The sequence below is a fragment of the Daktulosphaira vitifoliae genome, unplaced genomic scaffold (assembly GCF_025091365.1).
Source record: "Daktulosphaira vitifoliae isolate Bord-2020 unplaced genomic scaffold, ASM2509136v1 Scaffold_4, whole genome shotgun sequence".
Lineage (NCBI taxonomy): Eukaryota > Metazoa > Arthropoda > Insecta > Hemiptera > Phylloxeridae > Daktulosphaira > Daktulosphaira vitifoliae.
Window position 1 is genome coordinate 7,418,951 of NW_026099575.1, and position 20,528 is coordinate 7,439,478.

Here is a 20,528-nt window from a genome sequence, read left to right on the forward strand (position 1 = left end):
AAACTGATTTGCTTTATTCTAAAAAAAAAAATAACTTACAAAAATAATAAGAAATATAGAAAGGGAATAACTGCTACGTCTTTCTCCCTTGAATTGGTTCTTACAAACTAACGATCGTTGAAACTACAGGTAATCCTCATTCTCTCTCAGCCCGACAGGTAGCACCGATCCTCACTGACTTCAAGCTAGGCAGTTGGTCAACCGGTCCGAACTACCTGTCTCTATGTTCGCCGACACAATTAAAAATTCGTACAACTTTACTTTGTTATTTATTTATTTTTTAACTCTAATTGAGTATTCTACTACTATTCTATAATATTCAAAATATGTTGGTAACATATTATTTAATAAATCATATCTAAAAAAAAAAATGATTTTGGATTTCACGTAAATTTAACAATGGATTTTTACAATTATAATCAATATTTATAACACGTTCAATTGAGTAAATTTTTCAACATTTCTTACATTGTTCATTTGTTATTTTGAAGCGAAACTAAGAAGGTATTAGTCTTGTGATTCTGTAATTAACTAAATAATTTGTATGGGTTTCAGAATTTTCAATCTAATTTATTAGAAAAGAGACGATTCTAAGTGTTTCTATTTTTATTTATCCTTATGTGGTTTAAATAATTAATATTTAAAACATTTTTATTGACTACTAGCGGCTAAATTTTTTACTAAATAAAAGGTTAAATATATTAATCAAATCCAACATCTTAAAAAAACTTAAAAAACAACGGATGTATATTTTAAAAACATTATGATTGGCATTAAGTTTGACATGAAAAGTATCAAAACAATAAGATAATTGTTATTTCTAGAAAATAATTTTATTTAATTTGTATCAATTATCATTAATTTATTCAACAACCACTATAAGCACTAATAAATGTTCTAATAATTTTTAAACAACATAAATAATCTTTTTAAACATTATTTTAATAATAAATCAATGAAATATTTTCAAATTAATTTGTTGAAAAATAACTAGAATCATTTGATTTTTTATAATAATGATTTATTATAGAATACAATATAACAAATATTTTGAGTTAAACAATTTTAAGAAATAAAGTATATTTACTTATTTATAATCAACAACATAAATTCAAGATTAATTTAATGTAGTATTTACAGTAAAAATATTAAACATAAAACTAAAATCATTAAAAAATTGAATTCAAGTTATATAAATTAAGTGCATAAAAAAAATTATATGTTTTATAGTGAAATTTATATAATGAAAATACAATTATTTAAATTTACTTTTCAGTAAAATATGTCATCCGACAGCATGCTGCGGCAAAAATTTAAGAATTATAAGGTATTTATATTTATTTAAAAATCGGTAGTATGTTTTACGTGAAAATTAGAATATTTCGAAATTTGTATGTGTCTTTTATCGGTATAATGTCAATAATTAGAAAAAATCAAAATGCAAAGCAGTACTTAATTGAAAAATAGTGAAAGTGATTGAATTAATATTTAACAATAATAGTAATCAGCTGATTCTGGATACTTCAAGAATTTTTTATTAGTGTAAAGTTTGTTGTCGTTGGATAAGTATTTAGTGTTCATATTGAAAAAGCGGCCGAAAAACGCAGTGATCGAATCGTGTCTATCGTCAATATAATTATGTTGAATTTCCATGTTTAGATCGAATAGTTTGCCAAATTGTATCAACTAGAAAATAATTGATCGACATCAACTACAATTGTGATTTACTTATAGAAAATTGATTTATTTACCTCGTTTCGACCTGTAGTTTTAGGTATGTGGAGTGCTACGTTGGGAGCAATACTTCTCAACAGGTCGAAGAGTTTTTTACCACCTCCTTCGTAGTTGCTACACATATGCTTTTCAAGGCTGTAAACTTCGTGTTTCTTATACGAAGGGCCGCCCCATGGAGGAGACGTCACTATGACCTGTGGCTTATATTTTTTTAAGGATTCTGCGATTTCAAAGAAATCTCCCAGTATAAATGTAATCTTCTCTCTGACTCCATAAATCTCAGCGTTTCTTTTCGCGAATTCCAATTTATTAGCATCGTTATCCACAGCGATTACTTGTTTGTATCTTTTGGCCAATTGGATGACGTTACCACCAGCACCACAAAACGGATCCATAGCGACGTGTAGGCCTGGACATCTTAACGCTATGTGTGTACTTAAAATTTCAGGACAAACTGAATAAAATGATTCTAAAAAAAAAAACGTTAAATAAAGTAAAACAGTTAAGTTTGTTGAAATAATAATTTTATTACCATTGTCCATCATGATTCCTTCGTCGAATTTTGAAAACAATAAGTACCTCTTATCCCATAAATGTTTTTTAATGTCATTAGGCCGAGTTCTAATTGCGGAATTTTTGTTGTTATTATTTTCTCGTTGTAAATTTCCATTCATTTTAGTCTTTTCCAGGCCTTTTGGAGTAAAAAGTTCAGTTTTTTTACATAGCAACGTACTGTTAGTGTTAGATGTTATAATATTTTCTCTTAATTTTTTAGACTGTATTCTATTAAATATGAGTGAATTTTCTATTAAGGTGCGTTTTTCTTGATTTGTAGTAATTACATTTCCTGTCACTATTTCACATGGTTGTGTTGAATTATTGTTTTTTGACTGTATTAAGTCTGAGTTGTAAGAATTAACAGCTTTTACAGGAGTCTCTGTAGGAGTGTTAGTGGTCTCTTTTTCAATTTCATTATTCATTAATGAAATATTCGTATTAGTGTTTGAGGGCTCTTTTTCGGTTTCAATTATCGGAGTTCTCGTAAATTTATCTTCTATGAGCGATTCTTCTAAATTTAAATTTTTTGTCAATATAGGTGTGTCCAAATTAATAGGATGTGTAGTCAAAACTGGGCGGCAATTATTCATATTAGATTCTACTGGTTTTGTTGAAGTAATTTTCTTCATAAAAAGTTTCATCTCTAAAAAAGTCTGCAGCGACACAACTGCCAACGCAATAAACATAATATCTCTGATTACTTGAAATGGAATTATAAAATATATCACCAACGTCGTTATCACGAAAAACAAATGCGAATCCATATTTTTATATAAATATATACACAAAAAACTTAAAAATTTTTATTTATACTTAGAGAAAAATGTAACAGTTAAAGTGTTTAAAATATATACGTACTCATTTATCACAAAAAATAACTTAAGCAAAAATCACCAAACGGTGTCGATTTAAACAGCATTTTTTATCCTATTTATACAAAAAAAATTTACCTCGTTTACATATTATTTAAGCCAATTAATATAACAAAACATTTTTTAATTGGCCAATAATTAAAACAATTGTTTAACAAAATGTGTTATTTTGAACTACAAGTCTGCAACGTTTGTCTTCAATGAGTACCATTGATCTCATAGTTAACGTTTACAACCAATACTTTCTTTCCTAATGAAATAATATAAATACATTTGGACTACTCAATTTCTCTATACATGAAATTATGAAATATTTACAATTTTTTTAAAACTCCTGTAAAATTCAAATGCAAGTATTTACTATTATTTTTATCTTTATTCTACATTTTAAGTTTCTTTTTAACAAACTATTTAGTTGTATTTAATTAGTCATAAATTAATTTTGCAATAATTTTTACAAAATTATTTGAATTATTGAATTTTAAAACTTAAAATTACGATAAATTTGAACACTGGACATATAGAAATAAAATAGAACTACAAATAAAATGTCAGATCATAAATGACCATGGCAGTTATTTTGCCTAAGTACGCCGTTTCTAATAATTTTACTTTTTTTTAAGAACGTAAAATAGAAAAAAATTACTTTAATTTAAATCAAATAAGCAAATTTAGTGTCTTAGATGATTGTGGAGCTTGTCTCAATTTATTTTTATGATTTTATTGTAACGTCTTATTGTTATGTAAAACTAAGTATTTTTAATTTAAATTCATAATATGAATAAACTCAAGACAGATATTTATTAGTAATGTTTTGAATACCTCATTTACAACATAAAAAATAAATAAATTTATATTTTAACACTATACTTTGAATAAATTTACAAAAAATAAGTTTTATTTTATTCAAAATGTATTTTTTTTGAAAAAATATCATTTTCTTAACAGTTTTTTGCAAAAAAATATCAAGTTGAAAAATAATTTATGATCACGTCTTAATTGCATTATTTTATATAATAGTCGTTTTGTTTTGTACTAAATGAATCGAATCGATTAACCAAAATCAATATAAATATTAAAAAAACAAAATAGTAAGACAAAAATATGTCTAAATTAATTTTTATTTTAATTTCTTCGTCTCGTCGTACAATTCACATCCAAAAAATATACCATAAATGAAAATTTTTAATGAATTATAAGAAAAGTGTTCTTCATAACATTATTTAATATTACTATTCATATAATTATTTGAATAAAATATCAGTCATATTTTTCTATACAACTAAAAATTGAAATAATAAGTGTTTACTAATTCTATAATTTTTTTTTTTTTATTGCTATGTAATTACAGTGTTTATATGGCGATTATTATAGTAAAAATAATTTATATAAATAACGGGAAAATAAATAAAGGCAGCATTTCATAAAAAAATAGTTATATTTAATTCAAGTTAATGTTACTGTAAAAACATTTATAGTTAATTTTACCTCTAAATTGTTAAACGTAAATTGTCTTATTGTATTCGTAAGAAAATTAAGATCAAACTAGTAAAAAATAATTAAAAAATTGATACAAATTAAAATGTCTACATAAATATAATTATTTTTATTTTTATTTTTTATTCAGAATATTTACAATCTATACAACAAAATGATACAATAAGTAAATTTGATTTAAATTGATAATTAAAATAACATGAACTATTATGATTGGGAAATGACTCATTAGTCCCACCTCTAGCATGTTGTTTAAGTTAGTCTTTAGTTATTTAGTAGATCTCTATTCCATTGTCGTTTTAGTATGCGAGGTGGTTTTGAGGGTAAAGTATTTGTTGACATTTTATTAATTAGTTGGTTTCTATGTGATAATAAATTTTGATGAAATCGTTTGTAGTACATTACTGCAAGTTCTTTTACGTTTTGTATTTGTAGGTCTTTATGTAAATTTATGTTTGTTATGTACCATGGGCATTTGGTAATAAGTCTGAGTGGTATTGATTGAAGCGATTGAATTGGCTTTATATTTTATGGTTTTGCAGGACCCCAGATTTGGATTCTATAAGACCAAACTGGGCATATTATAGATTTGTACAATAAAAGTTTTGTTTTGAGTTGGAGTTTTGAAGTAAGGAGAGGACGTAGGAGGTGTAGTCTGTTTCTTGCACTTTTTCTTTTTTCTATTAGATATGGGCCCCACGTCAATCGTTTGTCAAGCGTAATTCCTAGGTATTTGATCTCTTCTTTTATAGATATGGGAATATTGTTCATAATAATTTGAGGACATTCTTGTGGTTTGAAATTTAGAACGAAGGTGATTTGAGCAGATTTATCTTCATTGATTTTTACTCGCCATTTTTTTGCCCATAAGTCAATAAGGTTGGCATGATATTGTAGTGAAAGACTGGCTGCGATTGGATTATTATTAATTGATAGTACAGCTGTATTGTCTGTGTATGTGGCTAAAGTTGTTTTATCCGTTTGAGGAATATCGGCAGTGAATGCATTATAAAGGTCTGGGGATAAATCACTTCCTTGAGGTACACCTGCATTTATTTTTTGGTATGATGAGAATTCATTTCCTTGGCGAACGACAAAGTGTCTGTTTTCCAAATATGATTTTATTATGAGAAAATATGGAGTTGGTAAATAATGTTTTAATTTGAATAGTAATCCTTCGTGCCAGACCCTATCGAAGGCCTGTGCTACGTTCAAAAATAGACCGATACAATAATGTTTATTTTCAAGTGTTGTTGCAATTTCATCAGTTAATCGGTGTATTTGATGTATTGTTGAATGTCTGTTGCGAAACCCAAACTGGGACGCCTTGCCATTCTATCTCTGCTTCTCTACGGCTCTCTGGAATTCTCAACCAAGATACAAAAAGTGAATGTGCGTGTGTTTATGTTTCATTCTTTGTTACAATTTATATAAAATCTGCACTATTTTTACCCTCTTTCGTAATTACTGAAAATATTATACACCTTATTTTCGGTCGAATACTTTTGGTGATATAAATATTCTAACACATATAAAATATTGGTGTTTATTTATTTCTTTTTATCTACATATATATATATATTTAAGCATACTAAAAGGTTACATGACTAGATTGCATTGTGTTCTATTACTTATTGAAGCGCCTCATCCTGGCTGGACAGAGTGTTAGCACAATAATATCATAGTTAATACTCCAATTAATTATAAGCATTCTAAAAAGTGTCTCTCCACTTATCGACTAGCTAGTCTGATCTCAGCCACAGTGCGGGCAATCGGAGTGTAGGACACTAGTATAATCTATTGTGCAAAGAACCGAAATTGAGCTCGCATCTACCCTAGATCACTCTTTGGACGACTGAAAAGACGTAGGCCACTTGGAAATAGTTTGTTGCACAGGACAGTTATGTTGTTTAGAAGTTCATTATTTGCTTTATAAATTATTAAATAATAAATATATTATGGTAAAACACCATATACAAGGTTAAAGACTATACTACATAAATATACAAAAGGGTTTTACAAAAACAGAGTTAAAATAAACTTAGATTTCACCTTGGGTAGATTTGATATAGAATTGTACTAGAAAAGTAGTTACGCGCGAGTTAATAATAACCTCTTAAATTTTGCCTTACTTACTGCACACTTGGCTTATTTGCACAAGCGTTCATACTCCATTCAGTCTTCTCTTCTGCCATACTTTGAATTGCTTTTTCTTACTTTTTAAGATTTTTTGAACGTCCTCATTCCACCACCAGGTTTCCTTGTTTCCTGGCATTCTACTACTCTCACCAACAATTTCCTTTGCAGTATTCTTTACACAACTAGAAAATCTATTCCACACATCATTTATGTCTCCCTCAACATTCCACACCATCCTCTCTTTTACCATCTTTACAAACTCTTTTTCATTTTCCCCTTTCAATTTCCACCATCGGATCTTTGATTTTTTCCCTGTGGTTCTTCTATTTTTGTTTATTCTCTTTCCGATACACCACAACTCCATTACCAATAGTCTATGTTGTATAGTTACTTTCTCGCCTGGTATAATTTTACAATATTTTACTCGCTTTACGCTCTCTATCTTCCATACAAAATAATCGATCTGTGATCTTTTCATCCCACTCTTATATGTTATATAATGTTCTTCCCTCTTTCTAAAATAAACCATAGAGAGATCATACGATACTGCGAAATCCAGTATTTTTTCTCCAGTCTCATTCTTTCCACTAAAACCATACCCTCTATGTACCCTTTCATATCCTCTATCATCTCATTACATACATGTCCATTCATATCTCCACCTATAACCTTATCCTCATTGCCAAGTAGGACTCTAATGCTGTCACTTTTCCTAGCTACTTCAACTACTCTATTTTACTCTCTACAAATCATGATAATATGATAACTATTTTATTTTAGTTTAATATTTTTAACTTAAAGTTTATATTTATAATTATTGTTATAGAGTAAGTAATTATCTGTATTATTATTTCCGTACTGTACTGTTTGCCCTAATGGGCGTAATCATCATCATCTTTGATGAAATAAATAAATAAATAAATAAATAAATAAATAACAATATAACACTTTGACAGGCTGGTTAATAGATTCTTTGCTATTATATCACACGTAGCTAATATAGAGAATATGTAGTTATGGTGGCAAAATCCAATTGTTCCCTAGTCATCAACTTAGTGTGTGTAATTTATATATATATATATATAAATTACATTATTCTATATTGGCCGTCACATTACACAAAGTGAAACGATATTGATAATTAGTTTACACATTGCATTTTCCCAGTTGAAACGATTCACTTACTGCTGCATATAATATTTTTAACAAATATTAAATATGTTGCCGCCATGTAAACGTTTTCCCATCGCTATAACCAAAGCCAACTATAATGAGATCAACACAGTAGGGTGAAGTTTTTACGAAACTTTTGATTTTATGCATCAATACAATCTCAAGAGTGTAAAAGAGAATTGAATTTTTATTTTTCAGTGTTGTGATAATGACTTAATTATAAATAAACACTCTTTTTATTATAATCAGACCTATACTACAAATTTATCTGATACTAGTGCTAAGTTAGACTGTAATCCTGGATGTTTTTCCTATATTTACCTTGATAATATACTAGAAAAGAAATTTACAAACAATTTTGTTCTTACAGTTTTTTTTTTCAAAATCAAAATTTATCACTAATTTGGTTTTTGTATACCAAGTTGTTGTCGGCCTTCTCTCTATATCTGCATTACCGCCGCTATCTTAGCGTTTTTCTATTTAACATATGAATATATCTAATTCCTGTTACCCGTTACAACCATGATATTGATAGTAACTACTATCATAACATAAAACTAAAAAGTGAAAAATAAATATAATTTAAAAAAACTAAAAAAACACACTTTTAAAGCACATCGAACTAAAAAGTTACAAATAATTTTTAAAATAAGCTTAAAATAATTATGAACAAAAAATACTAGTATTATTGTTATAAAAGCGTGGGTACTTTGTGCCATATTTTTCGTATATTGAGCGCCTAATGTAATGTATGGAGTCCAAAACATTAACTTTAGTTGAAATTTGGTCGGTACTGTCCATGTCTCTCAAGTACAGCTTAACTAACTTTTTTCGGTACTTTTGTTTTATCACTTTAATGATACCCTGATCTAGGAGTTGTAACTTAGATGTAGTATATGGTGGAAAAAAAACAAGTTTTATATTGGTAGTGGTGATATCTTTAAGGTGAGCCGGACAATTGTCGATGAATAGAATAATTTTTCGCTTTTGTTTACCGAAAAGTGCATCTAGCTGTTGAATCCAGTTCATGAATAGTATTCCTGTCATCCAAGCACGACTTTGAGCAAGGTATTCACATAGGAACGTACGAACATTTTTGAAACAGCGAGGAGACCTACTTTTTCCAATGACGACCAACTTCAATTTATGGGTGCCGATAGAATTTGTACATATTAAAACCGTGAGACGTTCCTTGCTCAACTTTCCACCATGGCATGTCTTATTTTTAAAAACAAAAGACTTATCTGGCATAAGCTTAAAAAATAATCGGAATTCATCAGCGTTGTATACATTATCAGGAGCATAATCACGCAATAATTAAGGCTTCGCGTTATTTTTCCAAGAAGCTTTATCATCATTATTAACAGATTCAGCCTCACCTGAAATTTGCCGGTAGACAATGCCATGACTACTCCGAAATTTATCCAGCCAATCAGCCGATCCACTAAATTCGGTTAAGTTAAGATGTGTGGCAATCTCCATTGCCTTTTTCGTGATTACACCTCCATTTATTGGATAATTTAAACTGCAAGCTTGTTGAAACCACTCCAATAAAAGATTTTCCAACTTTTCATACTTCCCGTGTTTTAATTTTTGTTGTTTGCTGCCACCTAACATGCTGCTTTGTTCTATTTCATGTATGTTTTTCAATAAAGTTTTTAAAGTAGAAGGAGGTATCCCCAGTTCATTAGCAATATCCTTTTGTTTTTTTTTCTCAATTAATCCTTCATCGTACTTCTTCAAAATGTTAAGTTTGCCCGAAATCGATAGCCCTTTACGTTTTATACCACTAGCCATAACGAAATGACGGTTATACACATGCAAACAAACAGCACTTACTAAATCTCATAATACGATGAAATACAGTAAAAATGTTATAATAAGTAATGTTATAAATAGGTATAGCGATAAAATAAAACGATAAGAACACGTATAATACTAAAAATTCTATTTTTATTCCACAAAACCACTAAAATTTGTCGTAATAAACTGAACAAAAGAGCGTTTTACCTGATTAGACAGAAAAACTGAGCATCTTAACAGTTGATTTTTATATTGACTAGTATAAGAAATATCTAGGGACCGACGAATAACAGCGTCTTGTGTGGGAAAGCGCCTTAAGTGAGTTTTACTATATATAAAAGTGTCAAACTTTCCGGAAAATTTTCAAAACTCTAGTTGAAAAAGTTAATTTTTTGTAAAAAAATTGTCATTTTAAATCAATTCCTTTGGGCAGGTAAAGGATTAGATTTATAAAAAAAATGTATCAAATGAAAGCTAATGATATCATGCATCTATATAAAAAAATATTATATTGGTTTGGTTATTTTTAAAAAAGTACATACGTACCGGGCAAACACAACGAAGCGCCCGACATATTGTTACGTCACCCAACGGACGGACCCCCTGTTGACGAAGACGCCCTGGATGACAATTTGTTAGGCGCGCCAATGTCTAGTCTGCCGACAACCGATGCCACTCGATAATATCTACTCCATTCCCGAGGCAAACGACGCGATCTGTGACCGACCGTTCACGGGGAAAGGGGGGTACGAGAGTGGCAAAACAACGACCAGTTTCTCTCTTCGGTCATAAAAAATTAAGCGCGCAACTCACCATAGCGAACGAAATACCGGACGTGAATTTTTTTTGTTGGACGGTATTTTGCGTATTCGTATAGGCGCTGACACACCGGTAGTCGTCCCCACTGACAAAGTTCAACATATAATTTAGCGGTACCACGACGACCCCCTATCTTGTCACCTCGGATGGAGAGAAACGCATCGAGCGGTCAAACAACGATTCTACTGTAAAGGGTTAAGAAACGCCGTGCGCATGTACGTAAAATCGTGTCACATTTGCGCGTGCACCAAGCCCTTAAACAGGCGCCCCGAAGACCCGATGGTCAAGTGCCAACCCAGACAGCCGTGGGAAGTAATCAGTATCGACCTGATGGGACTGTACCCTAGAACACCAAGGGGCAAGACGAACCTATTAGTGGTAACTGACTGCTTCAGCAGGTGTACCGAAGCGTACCCCATAGGCGCGCCTACAACGAAAACGATTATAGACGTGTTAGAAAGGGAGTTTTTTTCACGCTACGGTTACGCGCGAGTAACTTTAAGCGACAACGGCCGAGCGCTCGTGTCCAAAGAAATGATCGACGCGATAAATCGGTGGGGGACAGAGGCTTGGACTACACCGATATACCACCCACGGGCTAATGCAGTAGAACGCAAAAACCAAGAGTTAAAAAAGGGACTTTGCGCTTTATTATCTGAGTCGAGTCGTACATCTTGTGATACAAAACTACCACCTTTGTTGTTCGCACGTTGGGGGGTCGTCGTCGATGAGGACCTTTCCCCCCCACAACCACGACCATAACACTGCGGACAGTAACGACGTCAATAACACCACCAGCATCATCAACAACACCACCAACATCAACCACAGCAGTGACGACAACGCCAACAGCTATCGTCAGCAGGCCGTCGGGCGTTTACGTAGACAAGGTGCTGGTGGATCCAGCACCAGCAACGACACCAGCCACCACCGCACAGGAGGAGCAGCCGGAGACGCCGATGGAATTGGAGGACGACGGCCTAGTATGGGATATGGACCTGTTCCTCTCAGTAAGTATTGCGGCTTGTTATTGTGTTATACGACTTTAATATATTTGACTTAAGCACCGTACCAATCGTCCTTTAGAGTACAGCGGCGGCTTGGTGGAGGGGTATTTGACACGGCTACGGTGTTGTCACCCGTTTGACACCCCGCGGTCGTGTCAGCTCCTTATAATACGCTTATTAACCAAAACAATGACGTAATACAGGTAAAAAAAAAACTGTAGCAAATGTACCAAAAGCTGAAAGCGGATCGGTTCTGCTGTCTACAGCGATGGATCATGTGGTAAATACACAAACCGGTAAGTCTTGTATGGCCTGAGCACTGCTAGATTCTGGTTTGATGTCTAATTTTATGACGATACAGTTGGCAAATGTACTACAACTCTATCAAGAAAAAACTAATCTCACCATCTTCGGAGTTAGTAATTTTTTTGTTAATTTATACTCGTAGAGATAGCGCGATATATCTTCTCGAGAAATTTATTTAATCTATTGTAAATAAAATAAAGGAGGGTTGATTGCCATACCATCTCTAAGCGAAAATATTTAATGGGGCTTGGGAAAAACCTAGACTGGCTTAAAGTGACATCATTGAAAATTGGTAAGTATTAATAAAACTAAGAATTACATGCATTTTTAAATTTTGTTAAAAAATTATTCAATTTTTATTATTATTATTTTAAGAATTAACGTGTGTAAGAACATAGATTATAGATAAATTAATAAATTCTATTAATTACAATACAATATAAATTAAAATATACTATAATTTTATTATTTTAACTTACTTTTAATTGATTAAGTAATCGTGAAAGAAATCAAAATTATCAATTAAATTACTTTGACTGACAATGATAGCATACGATTAACCGGTGAGGCATCTACAAAAGTTTTAGCGATTACAGTGTACAAAAGAGGTTAGTGGTGAGCATAGATTGTATTTTGAAACCTAAAAGGTATTAAGCCCAAAACTTCAAGACAATCAATCACTAAATTTAATAATTTATTATCCTTTAAATACCAACATATTTTCTTCTTATAAAGAGAATTAATATAAAATTCATTAGTTAATTAATTAAGTAGTGGATTAATCAACCGTATTACTAGAATTCGGGACTTAATGAATTATAAAATTTATTATAGTTATTTTATTTTATAACATTGTTTTTATTTTTATTATTAACAAAACACGAGGAAAGTAATGTACGAAGAAAAAGAAATTTCAGAATTAGAAGATATACAGCAATTACTGGTTGAAACTTAATCTTAAAAATAAAATGAAATTATTAAGCCCCCCAAAAAAATCCTTATTAGATGATAGTAATAATGTTTTATTCAGTAAAAGTTTAAATTTTATTTTTGAAAAGAAGAAAAATTGTTTTTAGTTATGAAAAAGTAATAAAAAAATATAAACACACTTATGATCTTTTTTTTATTATTATTCAAAAACAAAACACTAAAACTATAATACTACAGCCACACACTGATATTGATAAAGCTGGTTATTATGTGTTCAGCTCCTGGGAACTACTTAAGAGTTTTTAATACTGTTCGCCAAATCTGTTAAGTATGGATTCATTAAAACACACCCTACACTAACTATATTGACAGCCTTAGTATTTTTAAACGGTGACAGGACATTGATTTACTGTTAATGTAATCAATGGCGTAACCGGCAACTGATTTTTTTTTGGAAGTGAGCTATAATTTTATTTTGATTGCCAAAAACTTTTTATTCTACATAGCTATTTAAAAAATTTTAAATGGGAGAAAAAAGAAGTTATGACTTTTATTTTTTAAATTGAATATTGACGGTTGAAAAAAAAAATTATTGAAAAGAATTTTATTTATATTTTAACTAATGAGTTTTAAGCTGCTAGAAAAATATATAAATAAATTTAGCTCAATTACTCCGTCTATTTGTCGATAATAATAAAAAATTACTGAAAACAAATTTTTATAATTACAAATTTAATTATAAATTTAAAAAATTTGTGAAACTCTTAATGAATCATCGATCAATTAAAATTAAGTTATTATTATATGTAGATAAATCCATTAACTTTAAAATTTGTAATTGATCAACTTTTTCATTTATTTTTCTTATAATTGTTTCTTATATGGTTTTTGTATTCACACAACATAGCTATTTAAATATAAAATTATTTGATTTAAGATAACTTTATATTAATATATACATTTATTTAATAAAGTAATGTAACAAAAAAAAATTACATAAAATAAAAATTACAATAAGCTTCTAAAACGTAAGAAAATATTAAGAAGTATAAGAGTGAATTAACAAAAATATCAATTTAATGTGAAAATTAGGAAATTTTATATAAGTCATTTAATCAATTTCTTTCATAAGAAATTATAGAAATAGTTGGCCAGCTATAATTTCTTCTCTGTGTCTTAATCTTACAGAAGGCATAAGACTTGCATTTATAGGAGTTGTGTCTCCTCGAGCCATTTTTTCGGCTAGCTCGACCGTAAATGGACCACAGTCATAACCATTAGTTTGACGAGTCGTCTCACCGATTTTTAAAATCCACGACGAAGCTGCTCCCTTTTTATCCATCTCCCAGTCAGTTAGATACTCTTTCAATACCATAGGATAAGGACCATCATATGACTTAAGACTGTCATAAGATGTCACAGTTTTTTCGGGTACGTTTACAACAGTCAATATCCAATGTTCGCCATACACATTCATTGGCACAAAAAGTAACTTAAATGAATGGATATCTTTTTTAATCCATCTTCTTACTGCTGGATAACCTCCTCGAAGATATGCTGGTATAAAGTCAGTAACGACTGAATGAACTTCGCCATTGGACCTTTTCACTATCAATTTAAGATAATCATTAATTGTGTCCGAAGTGTACCAAGATTTAGGAGACTTAAACGAAAGCGCGTTATACTGATCTAGTGTATTTGTGTTCGTATCATGCGTCACTTCTACAAGAGTAAACATATATAAAAACTTCTCATAATTTACTTAAGCTTGCTAAATTGTTTAATATGAGTTAAATTTTTCCTAGGTCTTGGAATATAAGATTAATTATAGTTAAACAAAATATGTGTTATGGATGTTTCTATGTGAAATAAATATTAAAGAAATCAATAAAAAAGAAATATTAATTTACCTATTTCTTTTTCCGATATTTCATCAATTTCGACAACAGACACGGCAGGTAATAGTTCATTCATATTTGAAACCGAAACTTCAGAACTAACTTTAGATTCTTAAAAATTAATGTTTAAAAATAGTACTTAATTGTTACAATAAACTAATGAAAGGTCAAATTTAAAAAATAAAATTATTGTGTACTTTTTATGATTTTCTCATCTTTTTCGGATGAATTTCTTTTTAAACTTGAGCTTTCAGAAGTGTTACAGGATAACTCTAGTAGTTGCTCTTTTACTTCAAATTTTGTGGTTTGTAAATAAATAATTTTATCTTCTAGAGTTTCTTTTATATTATCAGTGGACACGTCTGGTAATGTAACGTCGTCGTTTGACGTTGTCGTATGAAAAAGTTCAGAACTAATTTTTGCCTCTAAAAGTATTTATGTTTTAAAATATAAGAAAATAATTTTTTATAAACATATATGCAGGTTAATATTTATAAAAAAAAAAATAATTTTGTACTTTTTATGATTTTTTCATCTTTTTCGGATGAATTTCTTTTTAAACTTGAGCTTTCAGAAGTGTTACAGGATAACTCTAGTAGTTGCTCTTTTACTTCACATTTTGTCGGTTGTTTATCAATTATTTTTTCATCTAGAGTTTCTTTTGTTTTATTATTAGGCACGACTGGTAATGTAACGTCATTTGAAGGTTCATCATTAGCTTCTAACTCTTTAAGCATTAAGGGTTTAAAGTATATAATAATTGTTTCAATAATCGAAATTTAGTTTAAATTTTTTTATGTACTTTTAATGACTTCATCATGTTCTTCGGATAAGTTACTTTTTATGTGAGGACCACCATTATCATTGGAAGATACTTCAATGGGTTGCTTATTTTCATCGCATTTGTTATGATGCAAGTGATTCTTATGAAAACTCTTAACGAATCATAAGAACATATTAAATTATAGGATAAATTTTAGTTAATTTATTTAAAAAATCTACGTTAAGTCAAAAGAAATGTTTAGCATACATATATATTCTATTAAATATAAAAAAATGCAGAATAAAATTTACTTTTCCTAATAGATATTTTGGTATTGGCGGTGCTTTGTCATTATTTAGAATTAGCATGCAACTCTTTTTTGCTGGTACTGATAGTTTTTCTTTATATTTTCCAGTTTTTTCATTCTTAATAAGTGTTGCAATATCTCCTCGCTGTATCAATTTCTAGGCGTAACCAATGGCAAATTAAAATTAATAAATGAAATATAATTAATATTTTATTATTATCTTCCATAATATGTCTCTTTTCTTTAAAAATCTTATTGGAAATCAACAAGATTAAGATATTAAAATAGAAATTTTTTAATATTTTTTACTAATATCTCGACAAAACAATAAATTTATACAGCTGCTCTAAATAATAACAAATATTAAATTATTTCTACTAAATTGTAAGTGTCGATATATCTATACAATTTTAATTACCACTTTTTCTGCAATAATTTCATCGCTTTCCAGTTGTTTATGATAGGTTCGTTTTTTTGGTTTATCTGTTTCTGTTTCAGTGTTACTATTTACACTAGAATTTGCTGTTAAGAGAATATTATTTTAAAAGTTATTAATTTAATAGTTAATTTTGAAAATGTTTACGGTGAAAAAATGCATTGACGTAGATATTATATCTACTCTAATGTTTATAATTTACTGTAATAGTGAATAATACTAAACATTTTTTAACTACAATATAAAAATAATCATTATTTATCAAAAAAAGAATAATCTTTTTTAATTTCTTGTTATATTTTATATCTAATCGTTTTCACGTCTCTTGATAATTAGTTTAATTAATCTTAATAGTGTCTAGAGTTATTAATTTCACCTTTAGACTGTCTTGATGTTTGGGGTTCTTCTGGACTATCTACGACTAAATTGGAACTCAAGAAACGACGATTCCAGAATTCTGCAATTCTGCGTTTCACAACATTCATATTTGTTTCATAAATATGACTATCCGTATTGTTTTCACTTGCCATATTAATAATTAGTTTAATAACTGAATGCTTACACGAGATGATAGCTTATTTTGACGAGCAAACACGAAGTGATCCCAATGTCAACATAGACAACGTTTATATATGATAAAGTCATGATTGTCATGGAGAGTTAATTCGTTGAATTCTTTTATTATAAGCCACTTAAATATTTGAAAATTAAAAATAATTGTAAATCATATTTCATATTGTTCATCAAAATCGGCACAGCGAGAGCTGAGATTGAATGGTAACAGACAAATTAAATTAAACACATTTTAGTAAATATGATACTTCACATCGAAGTTAAAACTATTATTTTTTTAATGAACTCATAATAAATGTAGGAACAGTAAACAATTAAATAGTATAGTAGTTATCATTGTACAAATCTTTAAAATCATTTATTTTTTAAGACTCTAGTTGAGTTTTATTTTTCATTTTATTAAAATTTAATTAATTCCGTCATTAGCTGCATTTTGATTTTTTAACTTTGCTTCTTAAGTATGAAATTTTGTCATATTGGAACTGATATATTTTATTGTATTTTAAGAAAAATTATTACATTTGATTTTACCACTATAAAAAAAAATCAATTTTATATACTATATTTAAGTTTTAACTATATTGAAATTATTTACAAGTATGGATCAAAGTTAAAAAAGAACAGTAGTTTTTGTTGTCCTACTCTGACAGATAAATTGTACTTTTCATTAAAATCTTGTATTGAACTGAATTTGTAGAAATGTTAATAATAGGTGTATAGTCTTCCTTACCCAAAGAAGGAAAAATGTCAAAATTTGATAAAATTATTTTAGGATTACAAAATTCCATTAATTCTGATTAAAATGGTTTAGTATTAATTATGATCTAGTGTATGTAAAATATCATTGTGCCAGTTTTATTTAAAAGTCTTCTAGTATTTAGGCATCGAGTCTAAACAAATTTTATAGTTTATACGAAATAATTGACAAATTATTGATATTAAGACATTCATGTAGCTAAATTGCATAGCTAACACGCCGTTCCATATCACGATAATAAACAATGGTTTAAATTAAATGGGTATTAAACAGTTTATTTACAAAATTTTGAATTAACATACTTTTAAATAGTATTGATATTAATATTTAAATAAATTCAGAGTTTTATAAGTTTTTTATTTACAATTACCATTTTTGAAGTGATCTTACCAATTTAGATGATTTTTTAAATTAATTTTAATTTTCGAATTTAATCTTAATTGTTTGTTTTTAACTTAACTAATTATTAAGTAATAAGTAATACTATAGTGTATAACACTGCAGTAATACTTAAGTACATACTATAACTAATAAACATAATAATTCTCAGTGTGACAGCATTTAGATCCGTTATTGGAATGAGACACAGTTCAAAACCTGTAAATGGAGATAATGACAATAATTATGATGAGTCTGATGATGAAATTCAACTAATATTTTATATTCAATATAATATTTCAGTTTTGTTTATTTATTTAAGATAATAAAAACCTAATACTATATTATTACAATTAGTAGTATATAATTAACATTATATCACAAAAAAACTTTATAGGTAATCCAACCCAACTGTTTGATGAAATCATTAATAAAAATTTTTCTTGTACATTTATATATAGTTGGTTGAGAATTTAAGATATTAGGGTAATAAAGATTTTTAATATTTATTGGTCGATCATATTTCTAAAATACAGTCATTTTTTTAATACCCGATTTTCAATTTTATAACTTTTGTAAAAAGTTCAAAAATGGCTAAACTAAAATATTTTGTTAATTAAATTGAGTTTATTTATTTAAGATTATAAAACTTGAAAAATTTAGACTATTAACAAATGTTTCAATATTTGAGGCTGCAATTAAACTTTAAAAATAACTTGCATATATTCTATGTATAGGTAAAGAAATACTTTTAATCTCATCATTATCATATTTCTAATCTAAATTTTTCAGATTATTAAAAATTGATATAAATTCCATAACTTTATGTTCAGCCTCTAAAGTATCACTAAATTCAGCAAATTCCTTACAAAATTTGATCCATTATCAGTTTTACAAAAAATTCCTTAATTCTAAATTTTAAGTTATTGATAAATTTAAGAAAATATTTTGACGAGAACATTATGTTTTAATCATCTTTAAGGGATAGTATTTTTAAATAACTGTTATTTACTTTCCAAAGTCAACTAATTTACTTGATATTTTTTTAAATAATATTTTCGTGTTATAATTTAATAAAATATGATTATTAATAATATTATATTTACTAACAAACACAATTATATCACACTTTTATACCAACACTCAATATAACTAAATGACATAAGTTATAACTAATAATTTTTAAATCAAATTTAAAACTAAACTTAGGTTAGGTATAAAGAAATAATGTTACTTTTATTTGTTACATTCAAATTGATATTCAATTTAAAAAATATCTAGAAATATTTAATTCATTTTAAGTAGATTATCAAATAATTATTACCCATTTTAGGTTTTATATTTATAGTTACAGTAAACTTATTTAATTTTAGTTTTCAATGACTGCTTTCATTTCCACAATAGGATATTATTTTAAATTCTAATCCAATACAAAAATAAAAGTAGATCAAAATATGAATACGATACATTATTGATAAAAACTGTTTTGGATAGTATATCTTCTAACCTGAATATTACTGGATTATCTAGATTAGGACGAAAATCGGGTAAACCGCGTCCAATAAAAGTTATCTTTCGGGAACCATCTGATATATTTGTTGTACTTAAGAATAAACATAAACTGCGTACTTCTCCAGTATATTGATCTATTCGTATATCTCCGGATCGCACCTTAATGCAACGATATCATCTTCGTGATGTTTTATTTAAGCTCAAGGAACATAAAACAGCTGGGGAATCAGATTTAATATTAATGTTTGTTAAAGGTATTCCAACTATTTCAAAAAACTAGTAAGAGAGCCAGCTCAATGAAACTTAAAATTTTACTATCAAAATGTACGTGGCCTTAACACCAAATTAAATATTTTAATGCAAAATGTTTGTTTATCTGAGTACGATGTTATCGGTCTGTGTGAAACATGGTTATCTACAAACTTCAATACATCGAAATTGGGTCTCTCCAATTATACTACCTATCGCTGTGATCGTAACCAAAACACAAGTAATCATTCCAGAGGTGGTGGTGTTTTGTTATCGGTTAATAATAAGTTCCATTCTCGCGTATTACCTGTACTAGCCAGTCCAGCCGAACTCTTATTATTATAGTAACGTCATCCCCAAACAAAAAACCCATTATCTTAGTGCTATACTATAACAGTATCACAACAACAACAATAATAATACAAACGGCCGGCATTGTTGACGTTCATACGCGAACACATAGCGCGTATTCTCGCGACCGACGATATCGTATTTCCGAATAAAAAATCAAACAAGCGCTGCGTTTTATTTTTGTTCATTCTCGCGAAATACGGTAAAGGACGTTCACTATGTCAGGTAAAACTTTGTCTCAGATGAATCGTCGGGAACTATTGCGCGAGTACCCTTGTAGACAGCTAAATGGATCCACGATGAAAAGCGATATGCTAGCCGTTTTGGAGAATAGTTTACGCAGCAAAGGGCTAGACCTATCGAACGCATTACGCAGGAAATCCGGTCCCTTTCACACAATATTACAAGTCGCGATTTAAACAACGAGATCATGCTAAACCCGTTCGCCACCGCACAGATGACGCGA

General features: G+C 28.9%; 3 protein-coding genes across 3 annotated transcripts; all 3 read right to left on the reverse strand.

Annotated features, from left to right (window-relative positions):
* Window positions 1-1,488: 1,488 nt before the first annotated feature.
* On the reverse strand, window positions 1,489-2,933 carry LOC126904057 (trimethylguanosine synthase-like). The gene is made up of 4 exons (XM_050682700.1): window positions 2,512-2,933; window positions 2,267-2,466; window positions 1,752-2,203; window positions 1,489-1,686 (listed from the first exon to the last, which is right to left on the reverse strand). The coding sequence occupies exons 1-4, from the start codon at window positions 2,931-2,933 to the stop codon at window positions 1,489-1,491; spliced, it is 1,272 nt and encodes a 423-aa protein (XP_050538657.1).
* A 6,357-nt stretch (window positions 2,934-9,290) lies between these two features.
* Window positions 9,291-9,770, reverse strand: LOC126904060 (tigger transposable element-derived protein 4-like). Its single transcript, XM_050682707.1, has one exon. It carries the CDS (start codon window positions 9,768-9,770, stop codon window positions 9,291-9,293), a length of 480 nt encoding a protein of 159 aa, XP_050538664.1.
* A 4,203-nt stretch (window positions 9,771-13,973) lies between these two features.
* On the reverse strand, window positions 13,974-16,772 carry LOC126904063 (uncharacterized). Its single transcript, XM_050682709.1, has 7 exons — window positions 16,619-16,772; window positions 16,225-16,328; window positions 15,811-15,963; window positions 15,539-15,671; window positions 14,934-15,026; window positions 14,749-14,847; window positions 13,974-14,560 (listed from the first exon to the last, which is right to left on the reverse strand). The coding sequence occupies exons 1-7, from the start codon at window positions 16,770-16,772 to the stop codon at window positions 13,974-13,976; spliced, it is 1,323 nt and encodes a 440-aa protein (XP_050538666.1).
* Window positions 16,773-20,528: the final 3,756 nt, after the last annotated feature.